Below are 25,316 nucleotides of genomic sequence, written 5' to 3'. Positions count from 1 at the left end.
TAATTCAGTTCAATGATTCCTCAGGGTTCTTATAGTTTTCAGTGGTTTACATTGAAATCACTTTTAAATGGTAGTAAGAATTATGCACCCAAATACAATGTTTTTATTTCCCCTACCCACACTAACAGCAATTCCAGGACCCCAGAATCCAACTCAGTTTTCACTCATCTACCAGGAGGGAACATCGGATCCCACAGGTTAAGGGCTCAGTCCCACCAGACTGCCCTCCACTTCAGATGCCAATCGTAAGCCCATGTTGTCACCTGTGCTGCTGATGGACCAGCTAGAGAGATTGGAGGTTCAAGGACCCCCTCCTTGGGTTCGATTTATTTTCTAGAATGGCTCACAGAACTCAGAAACATCTTACTAAATAACATGGGAATAGTCAGAGGGAAGAGATGCTTAGGGCAAGGTGTGGGGAAGGGGCCTGGAGCTTTCGTGCCCTCTCCAATTGTGCTACCTTCCCAAATCTCCACATTTTCACCAACCCGGAAGCTCTCTAATCCCTCTCCTTTGTGTTTCTACGGAGGTGTCATTACAGAGGTGTGATTCATCAAATCACTCACCATTGGTGACTGAACTCAATCTCCAGCCCCTCTCCCCTCCCAGGAGGTCAGAGGGTGGGACTAGAATTTCCAGCCCTTTAATCACAGGCTTGCTTCCCCCGGCAACCAGTCTCCTCCCACCCATAGGTGCTTTCCCAAAGCCACTTCGTTAACATGGACTCAGAAGCAGCAAAGAAGCTTGTTATAAATAACAAGACACTCATTTCACCTTTATGGCTCTGAATCTGAATTTCAGGAAGTACAGACAAGAGGCCAAATATCATAACAAAAGATGCTCACATTGCTCTCATCGCTCAGGAAATTACAAGGGTTTGGGGAACCCTGTGCCAAAAAGGGGGACAAAGACCTAATATAATGAATTTTTAAAATAAATCAATATCGCAGTATCGCTTTATAATAAATCACAATATCGCTTTATAATAAATGAATATCACAGGTGATTACGCAGAGAATCACAAGCAGGTGGTCCTATTTCAACAGACCACCTCCTCCTAATCCCATTTCTTTTTATCATGTCTTCCTACAGCCCTGAATTTCCCCCAGCCCCAGATACTGCTGTTTATTTTGCTTAACTCAAGGCATTTGTCTTGCTGGCAGACCTAACCATGGTCGTCAGCACCTGTGGGAATTCCCCTCACATTCTCTTACCACGTGCTCAAGCCTCATAGTGATTTGGCAAAGTTGTCAAATATCTGTTTGACTAAAAATCTTGGGTTTCCATTCAATACTCCCTCATTTTAGTTCTACATTAGACCTTTGTGGAAATGGTCAAAAATGGCCATTAGTCTCTAGTATTTTCTTAACGGGGGTGAGTTGCCCTACCAGGGGCATTTGGCCAAGTGCGGAGATGTTTCTGGTCGCCACAGCCAGGGGTGCTGCTCATGTCTAGTGGGTGGAAGCCAGGGAGGCCGCGAAGCACCCTGCAGTGCACAGGACAGCCCCTGAGGCACAGAATTATCTAGCCCCAGATGCCAGCCATGCTGATTGAGAACCTGGCTCTAGTCTGCTTGAAGGAGAATTAATAAAATGGCCACACTTAGGCTAACAGATTGCTTATTCTTTAATTCTTTATTCTTTATGCTTTCCCTTAGAACGATCAACAAACCTGACCAACTGGTTGCTACCCACAGCTCCAGGCCCACTGTTAAAACTAAAGCTATTGATCTTACTGTTTCTACTTTATTCCAGTAATCGAAAGTAATAATCATGCTTGGTCTCTGAGTCCTTCTCCAAGGAGAAGGTCACAGGACTGTGACCTTACAAAATAGCCTGAAGTACCAAGAAGACCACACCTTGGGCGCTTATAAGATAAAGAGACGAAAAGAGTGACAACCACTAGCCTCTATAGCCTTGGTCATCTGGAGACATCATGATGCCCCTCTGAGTCTTATGAGAAGAAAATAAATCTGTTGATTGTTATCAATGCTTTGTTGTTTGAGCTATGGCTATATAACCACCCTGCCCCATCCCCAAGGTGGGTTCACAGCTTGAAGGCACTAGCCTGCTGGGAGTCCTCTTTGACTGGCAAAGCAATAAAGCTGCCTCTTTTCTTCTAAGCCCCAAGATCTTGTCCCTGGGTTATTGGGCTCATCAGGGATATTTCGGCAATATGCTTACGTGGTCCTAAACAGCTCAAATCATTCTCCTTCCTGACCCACTTTTCATGTTCACAAAATGCCAAACCACCCTCAGGCTAAACATGGTCCTGGATTTTTATATCCAGACTTACTGTTTTCTCAAACCATCAGAATGGCCTTATAAACTCTAACAATAACATTCAGGTTGGCAGCTTAAAACTTCTCTGTTCAATATTGGTTATTGATTGCTGGGGGCGGGGAGTGGGTGTGTAAGGCAAGAGGGGAAGGGAACACCGGGTGCACGGCTGGTGGGAAGGGCCCGAGCTTGGGGGACCACACATCCTGAGTTCTCTAAGATCAGTCCTAGTTCAAGGTGGGTGCTCTGTCCTCAGAGAAGGTGCCCTCCCAGGCAGGCATCTGTGGCCTGCAGCCCTTGAGCAGGGCAAGCTTGAAAAGCAGACCTATCCCCAGCCCAAGAGATGCCACGTGGGACCACTCTGCCCACAACCCATGGTCTCAAATTAGTAGTTAGTCCAAATCAGTATAACCTGTGCACCAATTAACCGTGGGGCTGGGGTGGAGGTGATAAAGCATTTCCTGGCAACAGGGTTCCTCTCTGAATCTGATGAGATTCTTCCCTGAAAAACATGTTAACGCTTCCAAATTTAGAATTCAGAGAAGCATGGTTTTGTACCTTGACAGGTCGGGAAAAACTGATCTTAATGCCTAGTCAGTGTGCTTGAAAGTTATGGGAAGAGATGGAGTCCTCCTTCTGGACTATTATACTTCACGGTAAACCATCAATAGTATAAAAATGGTTCCCTTAGTTGGACGAAGTATGAAAGTGCTTAGCACCACGGCTTGTACACTGGCAGGTGCTCAATAAATGTACCTTGATTTTTTTTTTCATTTCCATGGCATTTGACATATGAGTCCCCTCCCAGCCCTTACAGCGATGCTCCGAGAGGTTCTATTACCCACACTGACAGTTGGGAAAACCAAGGTTCAGGGAGAATTCAATAGCTGTTCTCTAAACACTCAGCCTCACGCACGGCAGGGCGGTCTGCCTTTGTATCAAGACCCCCTTCAGCTCTGGCATCTGCCATTTGGCCTTTTCTCTACCTCCTTCCCGATACACCCCCTCCTACCCCTGACCCCCATCCTCAGCCCCAAGAAGAAGAGTCTTCACCTTCCAGCATGTTCCTGCGGCCATCGGCACCAATGATAACATCAAACTCAAACTCCGACAGGAAGTGGTCTGCAGGGAGAAATTCTGCCCGCCAGCCAATTTCTGCCAGGACAGAAAAATGAGATGAGTTGGCAGTGAGAGATGGGAGGAGGGAGTGATTACACCCTCTCTGTGTTGACCGTGAGAAAGGGAAAATGTCACCAGGTTTAGGCACCCCAGACAGAACCTCCAGTGGAAAGACCCAAACCGCTCGGATTCGCACTTGAATCTGCAGTCCTTCTGGCTTTAGTTTCTGTTCAATCCAGAGCAAGGTAAACCAGCAGTGCCAATTCCAGGCCTGGTTTTACTGATTTCTTTAAAGGCTGGGAGTCTATCTGCAACGAATCTCAACATGAAGTCTCACCTGCACCTTATTTATCTCAACAGATTCCACTATGTTGTCTTCGTATCCCCCATGTTCCTCACCGCCCTCTCATTGCTAAACAGACCCAAAAGGATGTGCATGGTGCAATGAAACCAGTTATCACACTTAAACGATTCTGTTGGGCAATACACAATCACTCATGGAACCACTTTCAGGTGAATCCTTGCTGGTTCCCTACAGCTAGGACTTAACATCCACCAGGGGTCTGAGAAAGGTTAAGAGCATGCAGGTCTCAAAGTTAAATTACAGATGCTGTCCTGCCACAAAAGCCAACTAGCACCACCCCTCAATGCTCGACATTCTGGGCAGAGGACTGGAGAAACTGGAGTTGTAACCTCCGTGTGAAACTATGAGGTCTCTGACGCTAAGTTCGACCATAAACTGAAAACCCTGCCCAGCAGCAGCAGAGTCTGGTAATAAGTAAGATAAAGGAACAAACTCTCTAACCAGTGTATATGAAAGAACAGAATTTATACAAATCCTAAAAGGAACAAGAGAAAAATTACTAAATAAGACATATCTACAATGGATGAATTTTGTGGTTTGTAAATTATTTTTCAATGAAGCTTAAAAATATTCTATACCAAATAATATTTTGAATACTTACTTCATATATGCTCTAGAAACTTCCCTTTCTTTACTGGATTTTAAGATATCATATGGGTACAAGTGTGTCTACATATTTATGTATGTATACACACAGCTTGAAGAGCACATGAATAAACTTCATCAATCAACTCTATGCCTTCTCCCCTACTTACTACCTAGACTTCACTTGTCAAAGTACTGCCTCCTAATGACTGGGTAACCAAATTACAGGTTTAATGGCTTAATTAATCCCCTGGGAGCTGAAGAGCCAACCCAAAGTATCTGACAGCAATGGTCCAAAAAGTTAAAATAGCCTCTGATGGAATTATGTCACAGCTCCCGATAAGAATTATTCTTATAGAAACATTCCCTGGGAGCTGCAGTGTGATTTCCATTTTGCAATATCTGACTTCTAGACCAAAAGGAAAATTATACTGTACTTTGATTTTCTTGATCTTCAGGAGGCTCTAGAACCTTCACAAACTCCACATTCACATGGATTTCAACCCCCAATATCAAGGCCACCTTGAATAGGATGAGCTGCAACTGACGAATACCTGTTAGAAGGGAAGGGGGAAGAGACCAACTGTCAGCAGCAATGTCTGAGTGCCTTCTGTATACAGAATACTATATAATCACTGCTCAGTGATCTCTGAGCATAGCAATACACGAGCCTACCTCGTTTTACTGTGTTTTGCTTTATTGTGCCTCTCAGATAGTGCATTTTTTACAAATTGAAGATTTGTGGTAACGCTGCATCAAGCAAGTCTACTGGTCCCATTTTTTTCCTGACAGCATTTACTCATTTTGTGTCTGTGTCATGTTGTAGTAATTCTAGCAATAACACAAACCTTTTCATTATACTTGTTATAGTGATCTGTGATTAATGATTTTTGATGTTACCATTACAAAATATTATAACTCACTAAAAGCTCAGGTGATGTTAGCATTTTTTAGTGATAAATTTAAAAAATTTAAATTTTAATTCCTTAAGGAATGTACTTTTTAGACATTATTATACATATACACTGAATAGACTACAGTATAGTGTAAACATCACTTTTATATGCACTGTAATTCGTATAACTCGCTTTACTGTGATATTCACTTTATTGCAGTGGTCTGGAACCGAACCGGCAATTTCTCCAAGGTATGCCTGTACAGATAACGATCATTACTGAGCACCAGTTCTGTGTCAAGCACTATGTATTCTCTCATTTAATCCTTACAGTGGCCTTTTGGGATAACTATTCTTATTTTAGAAATGAGAAGTTTGAGGCTCAACGAGGCTAAGTGACTTGTTCAGGCTCACACAGTAGCAAAACTAGAATGTGGACCCAGACCCATCTGATTCCAAGACTAGGCTCTAGCTGTCAGATCATGCTATAATGATGGTGGCTCTCTCTTTCCTGCCTCCTTCCAGAGCCGGGTTGTGGGTTTGATAAGATAAAGATAGAAAGAAAAGTAAGCAGAGAGAGAGGAAAGGGCCAGTGGGTAAAGTCAGAGATCAAATGGCTCACCCTGAGGGGAGCTCTGCCTGAACTCTCAGCCACCCAGGGTAAGGGTGGGGTGGGGAATCCTCCCCATAAAGCTGGGCTGGGGGTTTCCCACCTCCTACCCCGTCTCCTAAACTGCCCCAGTGAGTGTCCCCTTGTTTCTCTATTTCATTCCCTGCCATGAGCAAAAAAGGGTATGCCTCCAAATATATTTCTGCAGAGCACGACGTTTCAAATGTTCTGTGAGTCCTCTGTAGTCTATGGGTTTCGCTCATTTAACATTTACTGAACATCTACACTGTGCCAGGTGCCATGGTAGGCCCAGGAGATACGAAACACACCCTCCAATGGAGGAAACGTGAGTAAACGGAATGGGGCAGGGCCTGATGGTTGGGGGCAGCGGGGTCTGGGCTGCAGTCTGAGAGCCAAGAGGGGAGGGACCAAGCATACCAGATCCCATGCGGAGATTGAGAATATGAAGACTGAAAGGGGCCAGGGCACTGGAGGGTTAGGAAGCTTCTGGAGAGAATCTCTAGCCCAGCGGTGGGGGAGAAATCAGACCACAGTGGAAGGTGGCATGAGTGAGAAGCACAGGCAAAATCTACGTTGCCTCTTTCTAGAATAAATAATTTGACATAAAGAAAAGTAATGGGCAAGATCAGAGGATTGGAGGGGTTGGGGCAGGTAAAAAGGAGGGAAGGAAACCAAGAGGGACTAGAATTGGAGAGGAAGTGGCCAGCTCTGCCTCCCTCTGACAGTGGGTTGGGAGGAAGGAAGGAGTACTTGGGGAGAGGCGAGTGCAGGAGGAAGGAGAAGTGCTAGAAGGGGAGGGCCTACCAGTGGCTCCTCTTCCCCAGAGCACTGAGGGAGGCCATCTGCTCAGAAGGAGGCAGCTGTGGTGGAGGCGTGGATCAGCCACAGTGGGAACTGGAGGAGGATGCTGACACAGGATGAACTGAGAATTGCTGAGCAATGCTGAGGACCAGGTCACAGCTGGGGCTGCAGAAAAGAATCCAACCCACCTCCTGCGTGGAAACAAGCCTTGGTAGACGCCTGGCCTCTCCTCACAGTCTCAAGGTTCCTAGTCTATCTGGTTTGGGCACACAGCAGGTACTCAGTTCTTCCCGCCTCCCTTCTCACAGGTGTTGGAGCTGCCCTTGACGTTGATCTCTCTAAAGGTTTGATCCTCAGTTCCAGAGTCCTGCCAGTGTTTCCACACATGGGGCTATTTTCAAGGACTAGGGGTTAAGTGGGAGCCCCATCAATGGGGCAGTGAGGGGCTCCTGGCCAGGAGGGCAGCCTGACAGCCCTGGGGCCCTCTGGAGGCTGCTGGTGCCCAGCTCTGACTCTCAGGAAGGCTGGAGGGAAAAGTGGTGCTTACGTTGTCATTCTAAATGGGTGAAACCAACATACTTTCTTCCGTGGTGGTAAAGAATATCTGGAAAGCTGACACTGCAGCTTTCTGGGCAAATCCAAATTTCTTTCCAATGGACTCTTAGAATTTTCTCATCCCAGTGCAGGGATAAACTCTGGACCACTGCTGGTAAGTTCTCCTGTATCTGACTAAATTACACCCTGTGTGGCTGCTAATACTCTCCAGTCTTTCCCGCACCAACCTCATACCCTTTTCCCATCAGTTCCTGTCCTCATAAGAACATGGCTCTTAGGGTTCACCTTCCACTCACTGGTTGAGAGACCACAGCTCTGAACTCTGGGTTGGGGACCCTGGCTGCTGCTTGCTCACTGGACACAACTGGATGCAAAGCGTTTCCTGAGTCACCCACTATAACCACGTTTCACACTTGACCTCATTTAATCATCACAGCCCTCCTGGTAGGCAGGCATCAATCACATTTATGGGAAACAAAATTGAGGCTTGAGGAAGGTAAGGAATTTGACCCTTGTCCATTCACGCAGATTTTAGATCCAAATCTTTTCAAACCTTGAACTCCCCCACAAAGTATTAACTTCCCTGACTTTTATGGGTCATGACTGTTATATATAAAATGGCTGAAGACCTCCTCCCTGCAAAGCACTGAGGAGAGAGGATGCTCTCCCAAATCCTGTCTGCATCTGCACAGATCCTGCCTTGAGAGACCCAGGAGGAGGCATTGTTGCTCACCTGGTCCTCCTTAAGCATCCAGGGATAGTCTAGGACCTGAAATCCACATTCTCAATTCCCCTCCTTTTCTGGGTAAACACCCATCATAATGGCCTCTTTTTAGAGCTCAAGGAAGCTTGGTGTAGGATCTGTGTTATTCCTCTGTTCTGAAACCTGCCGTGATTGCCCAGAACAGGTAATACGATGTCCAAACTCCTTTGCCTAAGAGGCCCTCAACATTGAATGGTTTTATGTGGCTCCGCCTTCTAAGCTCCCCTGGCAAGTCTGACTGCTCCATCAAACCACGTTTTATTATTGACAAAACCTCAGTTGAGTTCTCTGACAGTGCAGATGTGTTACTTACCTCTCCCCTCTGTTTTCCATATTTCATTCATTCATTCAACAGAAGTCTATTGAGCATCTACTATGTGTCAAGCACTCTCTTACTCCCTGGAGATACTCTGGTGAGTAAGACATACCATGATCCCTGGCCTCACAGTGCTTCCAGCCTAGTGGGGCACAGCACAGGGTCTGGCACCAAATGTCTGCCAGCTGGATGTGTGGAGCCCCCAGGAACTTGTAAGATGGACCATTCTGGGGCTTCTCAATGTAGAGATATGCCCCCCCCACCCAGGGTCAGCCCCCTCCCAGCATGAGGTGCCAGCCCCCACTGGCACTACTCACTGATGTGGTCGATGGAGCCAGCACAGAACTTCCCGTAGAACTTCTTGGCCCCCAGGCCTCGCAGGTCATGGATTGTGAAAGGCCAGAGGTGCAGCACGTTGTTTCGGGAGAAGGTGTCCCTCTTCTCCACCACGACCACTTTGGCCCCTAGGTAGGCAAGTTCAATGGCAGTGCGCAAACCACATGGTCCTCCCCCAATGATAAGACACTGTGGAGGTGAGAGAAGAGAGAGACACTCAGTGACTTCTACCTTGGAGAGAGAAACTCCCAGTTGGCAGCATAACTGGGGAGCAAACTCCCATCCACTCAAATCAACCATCAAGTGCAAACCAATCACCTGCTAAGACCTGCCATTCATCCATCCAATGTACATTATTTGTGGGCCTACCAAGCACCAGGCACTGTGTCAAACCCTGTGAGGGACCAGGAGGTAAGAGGACTTGGGGAAGGCACAATAAGATACACATGAGGTTCAGAGTCTGATTGAACTGGCTTAAATCAAAGCTCTGGCCTTCAAACTCTTAGTTTCCTCATCTGTGAAATGGGTCTACTACTCTTTCTTCATAGTTATTGAAATAAGATTGCTTTTAAAAAGGTTTTGGTATATCTTTGTGTTCTGGATTCGTCAACGGTTTCTTAGATAGGACATCAAACATACAAGTGACAAAAGAGATAAATTGGACTTCATCAAAATTAAAAACTTTTTACACTTCAAAGGCCACTATCAAGAAAAAGGCAACCCACAGTTAGGAGAAAATATTTGCAAATATATCTGATAAAAAAACTAGTCTCCTCAATGTACCAAGAATTTTTCAGCTCAACAATAAAAAGACAACTAACCCAAGTAAAGAATGGGCGTGTGATCTGAACAGACATTTCTTCAAAGAAGACATACAAATGGCCAATAAGCACATGAAAAGATGCTCAACATCATTAGCCATCAAAGAAACACAAATCAAACTCACAGTGAGATATCTCTTCATACCCCCTAGGAGATATCTCTTCATATCCACTAGGAGATATCTCTTCATACCCCCTAGGAGATATCTCTTCATATCCACTAGGAGATATCTCTTCATATCCACTAGGAGATATCTCTTCATACCCTACCCCCTAGGAGATATCTCTTCATATCCACTAGGAGATATCTCTTCATACCCCCTAGGACATATCTCTTCATACCCCCTAGGAGATATCTCTTCATATCCACTAGGAGATATCTCTTCATACCCCCTAGGAGATATCTCTTCATACCCCCTAGGAGATATCTCTTCATATCCACTAGGAGATATCTCTTCATATCCCCTAGGAGATATCTCTTCATATCCACTAGGAGATATCTCTTCATAACCACTAGGAGATATCTCTTCATACCCCCTAGGAGATATCTCTTCATATCCACTAGGAGATATCTCTTCATACCCCCTAGGAGATATCTCTTCATATCCACTAGGAGATATCTCTTCATACCCCCTAGGAGATACCTCTTCATATCCCCTAGGAGATATCTCTTCATATCCACTAGGAGATATCTCTTCATACCCCCTAGGAGATATCTCTTCATATCCACTAGGAGATATCTCTTCATATCCACTAGGAGATATCTCTTCATATCCACTAGGAGATATCTCTTCATACCCCCTAGGAGATATCTCTTCATACCCCCTAGGAGATATCTCTTCATATCCACTAGGAGATATCTCTTCATATCCACTAGGAGATATCTCTTCATATCCACTAGGAGATATCTCTTCATATCCACTAGGAGATATCTCTTCATACCCCCTAGGAGATATCTCTTCATACCCCCTAGGAGATATCTCTTCATACCCCCTAGGAGATATCTCTTCATACCCCCTAGGAGATATCTCTTCATATCCCCTAGGAGATATCTCTTCATATCCACTAGGAGATATCTCTTCATACCCCCTAGGAGATATCTCTTCATACCCCCTAGGAGATATCTCTTCATATCCACTAGGAGATATCTCTTCATACCCCCTAGGAGATATCTCTTCATACCCCCTAGGAGATATCTCTTCATATCCACTAGGAGATATCTCTTCATATCCACTAGGAGATATCTCTTCATATCCCCTAGGAGATATCCCTTCATATCTCCTAGGAGATATCCCTTCATATCCCCTAGGAGATATCCCTTCATATCCCCTAGGAGATATCCCTTCATACCCCCTAGGAGATATCTCTTCATACCCCCTAGGAGATATCTCTTCATACCCCCTAGGAGATATCTCTTCATACCCCCTAGGAGATATCTCTTCATACCCCCTAGGAGATATCTCTTCATATCCCCTAGGAGATATCTCTTCATACCCCCTAGGAGATATCTCTTCATATCTACTAGGAGATATCTCTTCATTACCCTAGGAGATATCTCTTCATATCCCCTAGGAGATATCTCTTCATATCCCCTAGGAGATATCTCTTCATATCCACTAGGAGATATCTCTTCATACCCCCTAGGAGATATCTCTTCATACCCCCTAGGAGATATCTCTTCATATCCACTAGGAGATATCTCTTCATACCCCCTAGGAGATATCTCTTCATATCCACTAGGAGATATCTCTTCATATCCACTAGGATGACTACAATCAAAAAGACAGACAAAAACAAGTGTTGGTGAGGATGTGGAGAAACTGGATCCCTCAGTCATTGCTGGTAGGAACGTAACATGGTGTAGATGCTTTGGAAAAGTTTGGCAGTTCCTCAAAAAGTTAAACATACAGTTACCATATGAGCCAGCAATTATACACCCTAGAGAAATAAAAACATGTCCACTCAAAAATGTGAACACAAATGTTCATGGCAGCATTTTTTATAATAGCCAAAAAACAGAAATAACCCAAGTCCATTAACTGATGAATAAACAAAATGTGCCGTATACACACAATGGAATATTATTCAGCTATAAAAAAGGAATGAAGGGTTGATATAAGGATAAACTGCAAAAACATTATGCTAAGTGAAAGAAACCAGGCACAAAAGGACACATGTTGTATAATTACATTTATATGAAATTTTCCAGAGCTGGTAAATCCATTGAGATAGAAAGCAGATTTGTTGTCACAAGGGAATGCGGGAAGGGGATTGGAGAGTGACTGCTAATAGGTATGGGGTTTCTTTTTATGGGGATAAAATGTTCTAGAATTGGTGGTGGTGCTGCAAAGCTTTGTGAATATATTAACATCATTGAATTGTATACTTTAAAAGGATAAATAGCATGGTACGTGAATTATATCTTAATAAAATATTTGCATGAGAAAAAAGATGTATGGTACCAAGTTTGGCACTCATTAGTGTTCTTGTCATAATTTTTATTGCTGAGACCTTGTCCTTGTCTTCTAGAAATTCAGTCTAGTGGTAAATTCAGAATTGTGAAATAAATAACTAGAATCCTATGTGCTTAGTTCTATTTGGAGCCCAGAAGAAGAAATCTAATCCAACCTAGTAAACTGGAAAAGCCTTTACAGAGAAGGTCTTTAAAAACTATCATCATCATCATCACCACCGCCATCACCACCACCATCATCACCACCATCACTATCACCATCATCACAGCCTACATTTGTTGAGCACTTTTGATGTGCCAGTCACTGCTTTATTTGTTTTAGCTCTTAATCCTCACAAGAAATCCAAGAGGAAGGGACTATTATTATCTCCAGTTCACAGATGGGAAAATTGAGGCACAAAACAGCTAAGTAACTGGCCTATGGTTTCAAAGACTGAAAAGAATAGAACTAGGATTCAAGCCCAGGTGGTTTTACTCCAGAACACACCACAGTGTACTGCTGCTGGTTTGCCAGGAATAAAAAGAAAGAACATTTAAGCAGAGAGATTGCCCATTCAAAGAGAAAGAAGTTCAAGGTGGATGGAGAGAAGGATACTTTGGGGAAAGGAAGTGAAAGGAGAGAAAAGAGATAAGGATTATTTTGGAACTAGATGCTGAGAGCCTTAAATGTCAAGCAAAGAATATGGCTGTGGTCCTGTAGTCACTGGGGCCATGGTGGGCAGAGGTGACAAAACAGGATTCTGCTCAAGTTCCATGCTAGGTCTCAATGGACACTGCAATGTTGAACAAGACAGGGGTCCTTCCTTGAGGAAGCCATAGCCATTTAGGAAAGAAGGGAAGATGCATAATGACCTACCCAACTAGTTATACTGGGCAAAAGCCCTTCCATTCAAACCAAATCTGATGAGCAGCACCAACCCAACAAAAAACAGGAAAATGGCAGTGGCCTGGCTGAGAGAGTCAGAGACACCCCCATGCAGCAGCCTGCCCTACTTCCTGGCAGCCCCTGAAGCACCTTCAAGAGGCTTCAACTGGGAGGGTCTAACTAACTGGGGACACCCCAGCAAGGCCACAGGGAAGGAGAGCTGCACCCACACCTTGCTGCTGGATATTGCACAGGCATCTGGAAACATCCCTTCTGTTCCTTCTGCTCCTTCTGCTCCTTCTGCTCAGGATCAAACCTTATCTTTAAAAAATGCATTCCCCTTCCCCTGGCAAATACTCCAACATTCAGTTATCACTCATCTGGGGCCTCCAGACTCCCAAAGGGGAACTGCAAGCAAGCATATCAGAAGCTCCCACACCACAATCAGTGTGACCTACTCACTGGAACCTTTCAGAGAGTTTGTGGAAACCCCATTAGGGGAAATGAAGTCACTGCTGAGATACAGCTCACTCCAGAGCCGGGGAGCGGGTATACAAATCCTTCTGCCTCCTTTCCAGTTGGAGCTGACTGCAGAGAACCAACTCCCGAAAGCCCAGCTCCCTTCCTTATCTTACACCCTACACAGCTCCTCCAGCTCAGACATAGCCAGACTATGACGGGCATTTCAAAGCAAGACTCCAAACCCCAACACACTGAGGTTGGCTTTGGGGTTAAGTCTGGATTCACTGCATTTCTTTGCAGTTAGCACATCTTTTCCTGTTTGCTGAGTTCTGTCACTCCAGGGCCAGGCATGACGTGGGGTGGGAGGATGTGGGGTGAAGAAGGGCAGAAAGGGAAGGAGGGAAGCCGTCCTGCATCCTCCCATCCACAGGCCTGACCTAGCACTGCTCCCAAGGCAAGGCTGGGGATCCCGTTCCCACCAGCTGGGGGGCTGCTGTCCATTTTTTGTGCAAACAGTAGCCAGCGTACTGTCTCTGACCCTCCCAGCTAAATCTGAAAACTGTACCAGTGAAAGCTCAGTTTTCCCACCCTGGGCCCCAGCTCACACTATGGGCCTGAAATTTCCGGGACGCCAGGCATACGGTATCCTAAAGTCAAAGCAAATACCAAAGGGCCTAATTACATAAAGGGAGAAAATTCGGTGCAGATGTTATCAAGACAGGAGAGAAGGCTTGTTGGCCAGGGCCAAGCCAGTTCCTCTAGGAACACACTTGTTATGATTCACATGGGAACTCGGAGTTCTGACAAGAAACTGAAAACCACGGCTGCTATACGCCTGGGCAGAGGAGCAGACGAGAAGAGGGCTTCCCTGGTGATGTCGGGCATGGTGCAAACAAATCACAGATGCAAAGCGTTGTGTCTAACTCAACCCAGAGGAACTCTCCACCATTCTCAGACCTAGCGGGGCTTTACTGTAGAGGACTCAGTGCCCAGGAAAGAAAACTTTTCATTAAAACTCAGCCCTGAGGCCGAGCCCCAAATTAGATTGTACATTCCTCCCACAGTCTCTGTCCTTAGTGCTACCCCAGAACTAAGGTCCACGTGTTACAAGTATGTGCATCTGATTCCCAGACTGGCGTAAGTGCTCCTCAGAAGCTGCCCCCGTGTTCTGAATAAGGCCTGGCACACTGCAGGCCTCGATAAACTGTTGATGGATGAAGGAACTTCCCACACCCTCGTGGCCCACCCAGTTCTGGCTGTTTGTCTGTAACCGGGATGTTGAGTTCACATCAGCCAGGGTTTGTGTCTGCATTTCCCACCCAGGCTGGGGGAGCTGGGGTCTGCCAAGGCCACCAGCATCATGGACGTCAGCAGATCTGTGTGCTCAGGCGACATAAATTTATTATGCAGTGGGGAGTGAGGCAGATCCAACAGCAGCAGGAAGTCCATTGTGTAGATAAGCCTGGCATTGCTTAGGCCTCCACCTCTGTGGAGACAGACATGGAAAAATCAGCTCTTTATTTATCAACGGTGGGAATAGGGAAAAAGGGGACTTGTCCACTGTCAAGGCACAGGGCTGGGGCAGCCCCAGCTCACACAGGACCCCAGTGCCCCCTGGAGGAGCCCCACAAGCACTACCCATTTCTTGGTGACACGGCACATCTTCCAACCCACAAGTGGGTGGGTGTGCTGGGACTGTGTCAAGAATGCTAAAGGGATCAGCCCCCAGAGGGAGCCGCCGCTGAGGGGACCAGGGGCTAAGTCAGGGGTTAGCAGTCTGGAGACTTGATTTCCGCTTCTGAATTCTGCCTCCAATTTCCTTGGGAGCTTTGTGCGCAGACAGCCCAGTGAGGTGGGGTGCAGACAGCCAGCACTGGGAGGCAGCAGGCAGACTGGTTCTGCTGCTCACAAGCTGGCTCACCTGGGCTCTGCACCTCATTGAAAAGGAGGATTATGGGATCTAAACTGTAACACCCCAGCACTTTCTACCTGCGAGCCACTGTCCTAACCATGTGTTTCATCCTTTTAGCTGCCCTAGGAGGTAACAGTCATCACCATCTCTACTTTGTAAAGGAGGAAACTGAGGCACCGAAAAGTTAAGCAACTTGCTCCAGGTACCACTGTTATCCTCATTTTTGAGCTAAGAAATGGAGGTCAAAGAGGGCAAGAAATTGCTCCAAGGTGGGTCACGTAGTAAGGAGGTGGTCAAGTCTGGACACGAACCCAGGCAGTGTGGGTCCCAAGTCTGTGGACAGCAAAGCCGGACTGCAGGGCATGCGGTCAGGATGAAGCAAGGAGAGTTTCAGCTCCTTCCCCACCTGGAGCATAGAAGAGCTGGATTCAAGCTGAGAGCACGGGGCCTCTGCGCGGAAGGCCTGATCCGCATCTGGGCCGTGCTTCGTGTGCTTCCCTGGGGTGGAAATTTGCAGGCTGGATGGAGCTAGAGCCTATGCAAATCCCGGGAAGCCACTCTGGCCAGTGCCTCAGCAGCGGGGCTTTGGGCATGGACAGTGTTGGCCTCCCCGGTGCCTCTGGAGACCTGGCAGTGAGCTGAGTGACACGAGGTCACGCGTGGTGCCGTCTCCCTGGTAGCAGCAGCCCTCCGGATGTGCTGACCTGCAGGCCAGCTCCCCAGGCAGCGCTCTGGTTCCAGGGACGTGCTGTCATGCTTCCTGGTGTGGCTTCCCAGCCTCACCAGCTCTTAGGACGGGCTGCTTATCTAAACCCAGGCAGGAAGGCCCTGGCTGTTACTAGGTTACAAGCGAAAACAGCTCGATCAGAATCGCAGGACACAGAGTTATCGAATCTAACATGCCTCTCACATCCTATTCTAGGGGCCTGCCCTGGCGCTGCAGTGCTAAGAGGGGCTCATGAGAGATGCAGCCACCTATGGTTCTAGCCGTGGGTGAAGAAGTCCCTGGAAGGGGGTGGCCAGACTGGCTTCTTCATGGTGACTTCAAGGGCCACTCTGGGTGAGGAGCAAACCCTCATCTGACTTGACACGGCCCTGCCCTGCCCTGGTCTGACTCTTCTGGAACTCAGTCACACCCAGCTATTCCTGAGTAACAATTAACACCACTTAAAAACCGCCGAAGTTTACAGAAAGGAAAAGGAGAAAAATATCTTGTTCTCCTGCCTGCTCTCAAAAAAAGAAAAAAAATACAAATTCCTCTGAGAAACATTCCATTCTTCTCTGTCCTTCTCTTCCAGCCCGAGCTGGTGCCTTCCCCCTGGTAGGAGCAACTGCAACCAGTGACCACCAGGGTCTGCATTTTCAGGGACAGTTTCATTTGCAAACATCCTGCCCCTCAGCCTTGTAATTACATTCATATTGGACCCCTGGTTTGGGAATTATAAGTACATTCATCAAGGTTGTGTTTCCACTCTGGGTACTATTCATACCTCATGCATCCTCCCTCCTATCTAAGGCATGATTTCCCTGAAGCCCAGGCACACAGCTGCCCCCAGCCCCGCACAGTGGAAGAGATCAGCAGCTAGTGAGCCCACGACTCCTTTCACTTTAGATGTCAAAGTGTGCCATCAACAGTGCCAGCTCCATCCCACCTTTGCAGGTGCCTGTCCATCCCCTACTGGGAAGAGCAATAGTCATGGTAGCATTCATAATAGCAATAATAAAACTAGAGCTCCCCCTTACTGCTTGCTTTTATTGTGCAAGAACTGTGCTAAGCACTTTGTAACATATGCACCTCATTTCTTTCCTACAATAACCTTGAACTGGGCATATTCGTTGATGAGAAAACTGGAGTTTACGAAGGTTAACTGACCTGACCATGGTCACAGAACTAGGATGAGAACTAGTCCCGGATCCCAGTTTCTACTTGAAATCACAATCGTGTATTAATTCTTCCAGGTTTCCTTGGGTGTTATGCGGTAGAGTATTAGCATGTTCCCTCTTCAACTAAGATATCTAAGACCATTGAGACCACTCTGTGGGATGGTAGAGGATGCAAGAGACGGCTCATGTTCCCAAAACTCAGGAGGCTGCCCAGCTGGGGACTGGAGAGAAAGGTAAACAGAGACCAGGAATGCTCAATTGTTTGGGATCACCTGTGTCCACTGTAGACTTTTGTGGAAGAGACAGATTTGGTCAAGCAAGGGTCCCTCCAGGAGATGGCCCATAAGTGGAGGACTGAGGCTGACGATTCAGAGAGACACAAGAAATGTCAGGTCAAGAATGAGGGAGGCAGTCTGGAGGGAGTAGGGAGGCCAGGCTGAGTGGAAGTGAGTGTGGTGCTGTGGGAAGGGGCAGAGGAAGGGGAGGGAGGGGAAACCAGATTGTGGAGGGCCTGGGATGTCAGACCAAAGGGTTTGGATGGTTTCCCTCCTTGTGCTATTATGGGTTTGGAGTAGAATGAAAGTGCTAGTTTAGGACAATTGGTTCCAGAGTAATAAAAAAGACGGTAAGAAGAGAGAAAGAAACTAGAGGTGGAGAAACCAGTCATTGCAGCATTTGAAACAGACTCACTCTCTTGAATCCCCTCCTTCAACCTTGACCACGGATGCTCAGGCACCTTTGCTGGTTCCCTTCGTCTTCCTGATCTCTGCATTTATGAGTGCCTGGGGTCCTCCTCCCTTCTTGACCTTTATCTTACATCCTCTTCCTATGGCTTTAAATATCATCTACATGCTGATGACGCTCAAAATTATCCCCAACTCCGAAACTCCCAGACTCGGGTAACCAGTGGCTTACTGACATTCCCAGCTGCTCTAATAAGCATCTCAGTTGCGGTGCCAGACCTGCAACCAAACTTCTGATCACACATTGTTCCCCACCCACCACCCTTCCACTCCTCTCCCAGTCATTGCCATCTCCGTAAATGAATAGCCACTTCTCACTTTTCCAGCTCCTTGGACCAAAAATCTGGAGTCAACGTAGATTCCTTTCCTCTTACCTCACAATCAATCCACCTATAAACCCTGTTGACTCTACCTTCAGAAAACATTCTGTACCGATCAGCCTCCCTTCCTCCACGCTGCCACCCTGATCCAAGATGCCATCCTCCCTCTCCTGCCCTGATAGCAGGGCTCCTACTTGGCTTCCGGCTTCTACCCTGTCCCCATACAGTCCATCCCCCAACAACAACCACAGTGGTCTTTCTAAAGTCAGATTGGGTCACACCCAGCTCACAACCTCTAACATCTTCCTGTGGCAAACAGAACTCAAAACCAGATCTCATGGTGGCCTCAAGACCCTACATGACCTTGCCTCCAACTTCCCTTCTGTCTTCAGCTCCTGCCACTCCCCCTGCCCGCTCTGCACTCCAGCCATAATGGTCTCCCTAAGCACATACAGGGCCCAGGGCCTTTTTGCTTGCTTTGCCCTCTGCCTGGAACATTCCTCTAAGATACACAAACACTTTAGCCTCCAGAAATAGATACATGTTCATGTTTATCACATTCTCTCTTTCTTTTTAGTTGCTTAGTAAGCTTTTATGCATATATGGCTATTTTTCTAATACCAAGAAAAGTAATATATTGCAGAAAATACACAGAACTAGTTTTAGCTTTCTTCATATTAACATCCACCTTTCCAACATTTTAAATGTTTGTAAATATTTCCAGCATCTAATTGCATATTCTTCCATTATGGGCTTCTTTTTTCTTGCTTTCAATCTAGTAACTTTGCAGTAATTTTCACAACATTTCACTATACATTTTCAAATGTACAGAAAAGTTGAAAGAATTTTAGTGAACACCTAAATACCCACCACCTAGAGTCCATGATTAGATTTTACTCTCCTTGCTTTATCTCACCTATTCATCCATCCACCTCTCTACCCATTCATCAATGCGTCTTATTTTTTGGTGAATCTGTACATTTCTTCCCAAATACTTCAGGATACATATTAAATTAATTAGAGTTCAATATTTATTCAAGTTTTTTTTTCAGGTAAAATTTACACACAAAAATGTGCCCATCTAAAAATACCACTTGATGTAACAATTTACAATACATGTTGCTTCTCATAGCATTGGTTTTCTCCCCATCAGTGGTCTTTATTCAGTTGACCTAGTAAGTTGTTGTCCCTGGACTCGTGCTGGCATCTTAGTGCACATTAGTGCACACAGTTATCAGCAAGGAGCTTCTAGTCCAGGGGGTGGGCTTGGGGCCAATCAGCCAGCTACCTTGCCTTCCTTTCTCCCTTTGGGAAAGCAGAAGCTACAGGCCCTTCCAAGGCCCCAAAAAAGGGTGTGGAGGAATCTCACATTCCTTTAGGAGGAAGAGGGGAAAGAGCCTTCTGAGATGGGCTGAGTCTAGATGTATTCAAAGCTAAAAACGTTAGGCTAGTTATCCATATGTGGGTAAAAAGTAGAGCTAAGATACACAAACACTCCAGCCTCCAGAAATAGATACGCAGGTTCATGTTTATCACTTTTCTCTCTTTCTTTTTAGTTGCTTAGTAAGCTTTTGCTTTTATACATAACAATGGTAATAGCCAGCACTCATAATCCTTTATTCACAGCAACCCACACTCATCCTGCCAATTTCACAGCCTTAACTTTCAAGAGGCGGAGCCAGGATTCAAATCCAGGTGCCTGGCTCCAGGGACCATGCCTTTAGCCACAGTGTCACAGAGACCATTGCAGGTAGTCAGGGAGAGGGAATCCCCACAGCCTTCCATTGCTCCACTTCTCTGTGAATTTTCGTTCTTTTTCAAGTCTGTCTATCTGACCTCCTGTGACCTCCTCAAAAGTAAAAAGGCAGGCCTGGCTTGCCTTTGTACCCCAAGCAACTAGACTGGCCCAGATTAAGTGCTCAGTGATGATTAGAAAAAAGAGATGAAAGTACTCAGCAGGCCTTGGGTGGACCAGCACCCTTGGGGGCCAGTCTGGGTTGGGGCTGTGAGAGCAGCAGGTAGTGGCAGGATCCAGGAGGAAAACTACAGCAGGTTGCCCCTTCCCACCCAGGACTGTGACTTCTGGAAGGGGCGAACATCAGGGGTAACTTAATCCAATGAGAAAGGCACAACACAGGCTGTGAACCCACCTACATTTTCCCAGCCCAGAGAACCCAGCCAGGCCTGCGACCAGCAGCTGTCAACCTGCCCGACGACAAACACTTCCACTCAGTGGGTGCCAAGACTGGGGGCCACTTGAGGTCTGGAGAAGCTTCTACTGAGTGTCTTACATAGGCCAGGCCTGCAGCAGATGCTTTAAGTGAACCAACTCATTTCCACTGTGAAAGTGGCATTGCTTTTCCCAGTAGACGGTTGAGAAATGGAGACTTAGAGGTTACTTGACTTAACAGAGCCGGCATTTGTGGAGGTCTAAGTCTGTGGCAGGGACTGATCTCAGTGCTTCAGATGTGTCAACTCATTCAAACTTCACAGCAACGCAAGGTTAGGAAACTAAGGCACAGAATAGGGTTAAGTGGAGAGTCCAAGGTCACATCACAGTTAGGAAGGAGGAACTTGCATAGAGACCCAGGCTTCTAGCTCCAGAGCATAAACTCATATCTGCCATGTTACATTTGCCTAAGATCACATGGCAGTTAAGACAGAGCCAAGGGTCACTACTAGATCCTTATGACTCTGGCGTCTGGCTTTTTCTTTGGCATAGCCCAAACTGTCACCTTTCTCCCAAGTGTTAGAGCCCATTTTCCCTTTCTGGCCCCTTTTCTCGCCCTCGTGAGACTCCTCCAGTGGCTCCCCCTTACGCTATGAAGACTCATGGCCATGGGCAAGGCTGACCTTACCCGTGGGCAGCAGCCTTGTCCCAGGCTGGCCTCTGCAGAAAGGCCACTGTGGGCCTGGTAATGGATCTGGATGAGAAGAGGCCAGGCGTTCCTTGCACGTTCACCGACTCCTATTGCTCTGAGGTCAGCAAAGAAGAGACTATTTACCTGAGCCCAGCAGCTGTTTCTGCAGCCAGCCCAGAGCTGGGCTGAAAGCCCAAGGGGCAAAGGCCGTCCTTGCCACTCCACAGCCACGTCTGGACCAGCAACTGCCCCCCCAGAGCCCCGGAGAATTCCCAAAGAAGGAGGTGGCAGGTAGGAATACACCTAAGCATATACTGTAAGGATGCACTGGCCTCCTTCATAGTCTCCTTTTACTGGGTCTCTAGCCCCATAGGGAGGTGCTGAATGAATAGAGCTTAGGGACCTAAGCATAGCTTAGCTCAGGCATGCAAACAGGTAAAGTCTCATCAGCCCTCAGTCAAATGCCCTCGAGAAACAGCGCATACAGTGGCTAAGCAAGGGACAGGTCCTGAAGCAGGCAGGCCACTAACCAGCTGTGTGGCTTTGAGCACAGAAGCTTATTACACTCATTTCTCTTGACCTCAGTTTGCTCAACCATAAACAGGTATAAGGGTAGTTCCTACCAGCTAGGGTTGTTATGGGGATGGAGTTAGTAAACTGCAGAATTGGTCACGAAAGAGCCTAGTCTAGCACCGGATAAGCAGTCAATAAACAGTAGTGATGACTGACAGCCCCTCTCCACCCTCCCTTCTTCCTGAGGAGGAATCCCAGAAATGAAATCAGCATTTGGATCTCTAAGAGCTGTAGTCCAGTCCATCTGGGGATATGGATGCTGTGATCCCACCAGTTCAGAGGTGGGGCACAGCTAGCATTCCTTGGGGTGGACATACTGCCCTTATGAGGGCATCTTCAGGAGATGGATGAACCCTAAGTGCAGCCTGGGCATCCAGAAGGTCCCCTGCACCAGCGAGTTGTCCTCTGCCCCTTGAGCTCATAGGCCTGTGCACTATCTAACTTGAAAGGGACATTAGGTCAGGGGTCAGTGCACTTCTTCTGTAAAGTGCCACACAGTAAATACTTTAGAGTTTTTGCCAACCACTGGCTTATAGTATCCTGTCTGACACTTCCTTCCCCATGATGCCTTCCCCTTAAGAGGCCCAGAAGATATTCATGGGAGCCCAGTGGCCATTATCAGATGGGTTCCCCTTGCCACTCCTGCTGTTTGGAACGCCCTCCCCTAGATCCCTGAGCTGAGGCTCCTTTTCAGCATTCAGGTCTTAGTTCAAAACATCACATTCCTCAGAGATACCTCCCCTGCCCCACCCCATCTACTCCCATTGCATCTCCCTTTTTATTTTCTGCACGGTGCTTATCACAACCCTAAAGCTTTTTTTATTTATTAACTGGTTCACTGTGAGTCTCTCCCTCTGGAATGTAAGCTCCACCAAAGCAGGGGCCCTGCCTCCCTTACGCACACGGTACCCCCAGGGGCCAGAATAGTCCCTAACCTCATAGGAGGTGCCAGGAAATATTTGCCAAGTGAATAAATGCATAAAATCAGATCATGCCTTCACCCCAAATCAGGATGCACACAGAGGCTGACTTAAGTGTCATAGCCATTATTTACTGAGACATTGTCTTGGGGCTTTACATATGTTCTTATTAAATAAGGCAGAAAATAATTTAAGAGATAGAAACTATTTTATCTTCCCATTTCTGTTGAGGACACTGAAGTTAAGGTCCCATTGCTCAAAGACATGCATCTGGTAAGAGGTAAAGCTAAATTTCAAACCCAGACCTGCCCAAATCTGGGACCCAACCTATTAACCACCACTCTTGCTTAAGTTTACCCGGAATTATATCAAATTAGTATGTACACAGATTGTCTGTGGCTGATTAGAAATGCTGATGGGCAGTGTAGTGCCTTTGGGCTTGTCAAAGTGAAGGGAAGATATTATTATCTAATATGTATAATATATGGGGCTTTTCTCTTATTTACCGTTGAAATAGCAAGGCTCAGATAGAAGCAACAACTTCAGATGTGACAAAGCCAGAGGTGAGATCAAATCTTGACACTTCCCAAGGGAAAATCCGTTTGGTTAATTGCACCTTGATCCATCTCCTGGGGGTGGGATATACACATTCGGTACCCATCCCACAGAAGACGGCTGTATAGGAAAGTCTCATATCCAGATTGGATCACCATCTCAGAAGACAAAGCTCAGAGTATTTATGTTTAGAAACCTTCCCCAGCAAAGGAGCTTTAAGGCCTCACAGATAATAGGAGAAAGGTGAGTCCCTTCCAGGCCCAAGAAACCCTTCCGACTAGTGCAATGTAGTTTTGACTCCGCTTGCAGCTGCCATAAAGTGGTGAGCAAACTTACTCAGAAGCTCCTGATAACTTCCAAGCAGGTCACCTTACACTATAAAATGGTTTGTAATTAAAATGTTTTCAGAACTGTGAATAGATCACAGTGTCTAGACATTGGGAGACGCCAATGTTACACCATCCTGCCCACCCGTGACTACAACCCGCCAAAGAACATGTTATATTTTCTTTATCAGAGCATCTTTAAGGGCATGTTTCTGGAAAGCCTCTCCTCACAGCCTGCTGCGAGCTGCTTGGGAATTCTTTCTGCCACCAAGAGGAAGGCATGCCTGGGCACTGAGGGTACCTGCTCTCTGGAGGCAGGCCTGGACCAGCAGCATGACTGTGGCATCATTCCTCAGGCTGGCTGAGGAAGTCCACATATGGAAGGTGTGACTTCCAAGATCCAGGTGTATCACATCATGGCTGTAACCCTCCAGGTAGAACAAAGTGCTACCCCAGCTTAAATCCTGGGTGGGGGTTGGGGTAGAGGGCAGCAGTTGGGTAGGTGAGGACATGGCTTAAGCTATTAAAAGGAAAATAAGGCATTTGGAAACCACCATCCTAGCTCCCTGTAGTATCTGATCCTACCCATGAAGCAAGGAGACAAGGATATCTATCATTCATTTGTTCATTCATTCATTCAGAAAAGACTCGAGGAACACTTTTTTTTTTCCAGGCATCATGTTGGGTACCAGGGAAATGGATTAGGAGATGGACATGCCGCATTTTCTGACCACAGGTACCCCCACCTCAGTGAAAACAAAACACCACTGAGGGTTCCTGAGCAAAATGGAGTTCACCAACCACACACACAGAGGGAAAGGGAAAGAGCAGAGGCAGGGACCCATTAGGCTGGGTGAAGAGGTCCTGCTAGGTAGGAACGGAGAGGAGGGTGGTGGAGATTAAGAGATTATAAACTCGGGTGAAGGGGGAGAAGGAGGAAGTGAAACTGACTCAGATGCTAAGACTGGGAGGGTGGTGCCACTGTGAGCTAAGATTGAAAGTCAGGAAGAATACATTTAGGGAGTGGGAGGGAAGAAGAAGAGTGAAATTACGAATTTAGTTTTCAAGTTGTTTAGTGTCAGGTATCATAGAGAAATCCAGAAGGCATGTAGAAATCCTAATAGTTGATCCAGAGAGTAAAAGACAGGTTTTTAAAACAATGATAGTAACTTCTATTCTGTGGTGGTTTACCATGTGTCAGGTATGGTACATATCAATCTCATTTAATCCTAACTAGAAACCTATAATGTAGGTATTATGATGCCCATTTTACAGATGAGGAAATGGAGGCTCTGAAATGTTAAGTAACCTGCCCATGGTTGCAGGTATCTGACTCTGGCCATTTATGCTCTTTCTGCTATGCCCTAGAGCCTCTGATTTTGGAGTCATTGTCCATAAGAGAAGACTACATCTTCCCAAGTAAGAGTGTCCAATAGAACTGGGTTTCTCGGCTTTGTGTGGTTGGGGTACTGTCTTGTGAATTGCAGGATGTTTGGCAGCATCCCTGGCCTCTCCCAACTACACTGTAGTATCACTCCCCTCCCCAGAGCATGATAATCAAAAATGTCTCTATCACCAAATGTCCCTGGGGAGAAAAAACTGCCACCAGATTAAGAACCACTGCAACGGAAATATAATGTGGGCCATATGTGTAATTTTAAATTTTCAAGTAGTCATATTTTTTTGAAAAAGAAAAAAATGGGTAAAATTAATGTTAACATTTTATTTAGTTCAATCTATCCAAAATATTATCATTCCAACATGTAATCCATATAAAAAGTACTGATGAGCTATTATGTAGTCTTTTTTCCATAGTAAGTCTTTGAAATCAGCTGTGTATTTTACACTTATAGCACATCTCAATTTGGACTTGCCACAAGAGCCCTGTGGCTAGTGGCACCTGTATTGGACAGCACAGATAAAGACAGGGCTCACTCACCCACTTTTATAAACCGTG

The 25,316-nt window shown here is 46.3% G+C and overlaps 1 protein-coding gene across 12 annotated transcripts in view; it reads right to left on the bottom strand.

Moving 5' to 3' along the window:
- MICAL2 (microtubule associated monooxygenase, calponin and LIM domain containing 2) overlaps positions 1-25,316 on the bottom strand; it is a 210,906-nt gene that overhangs the window by 120,087 nt on the left and 65,503 nt on the right. For all 12 annotated transcript variants that reach the window (XM_072969524.1, XM_072969512.1, XM_072969517.1 and 9 more), the window contains 3 exons: positions 8,626-8,833; positions 4,785-4,901; positions 3,333-3,434 (listed from right to left, as the gene is read on the bottom strand). In XM_072969524.1, coding sequence (XP_072825625.1) covers positions 3,333-3,434; positions 4,785-4,901; positions 8,626-8,833 — 427 coding nt within the window. The remainder of the gene's footprint in view (positions 1-3,332; positions 3,435-4,784; positions 4,902-8,625; positions 8,834-25,316) is intronic.

This window comes from Vicugna pacos, chromosome 10 (genome assembly GCF_048564905.1).
Source record: "Vicugna pacos chromosome 10, VicPac4, whole genome shotgun sequence".
Lineage (NCBI taxonomy): Eukaryota > Metazoa > Chordata > Mammalia > Artiodactyla > Camelidae > Vicugna > Vicugna pacos.
This window is presented reverse-complemented; position numbering and strand designations above follow the sequence as displayed.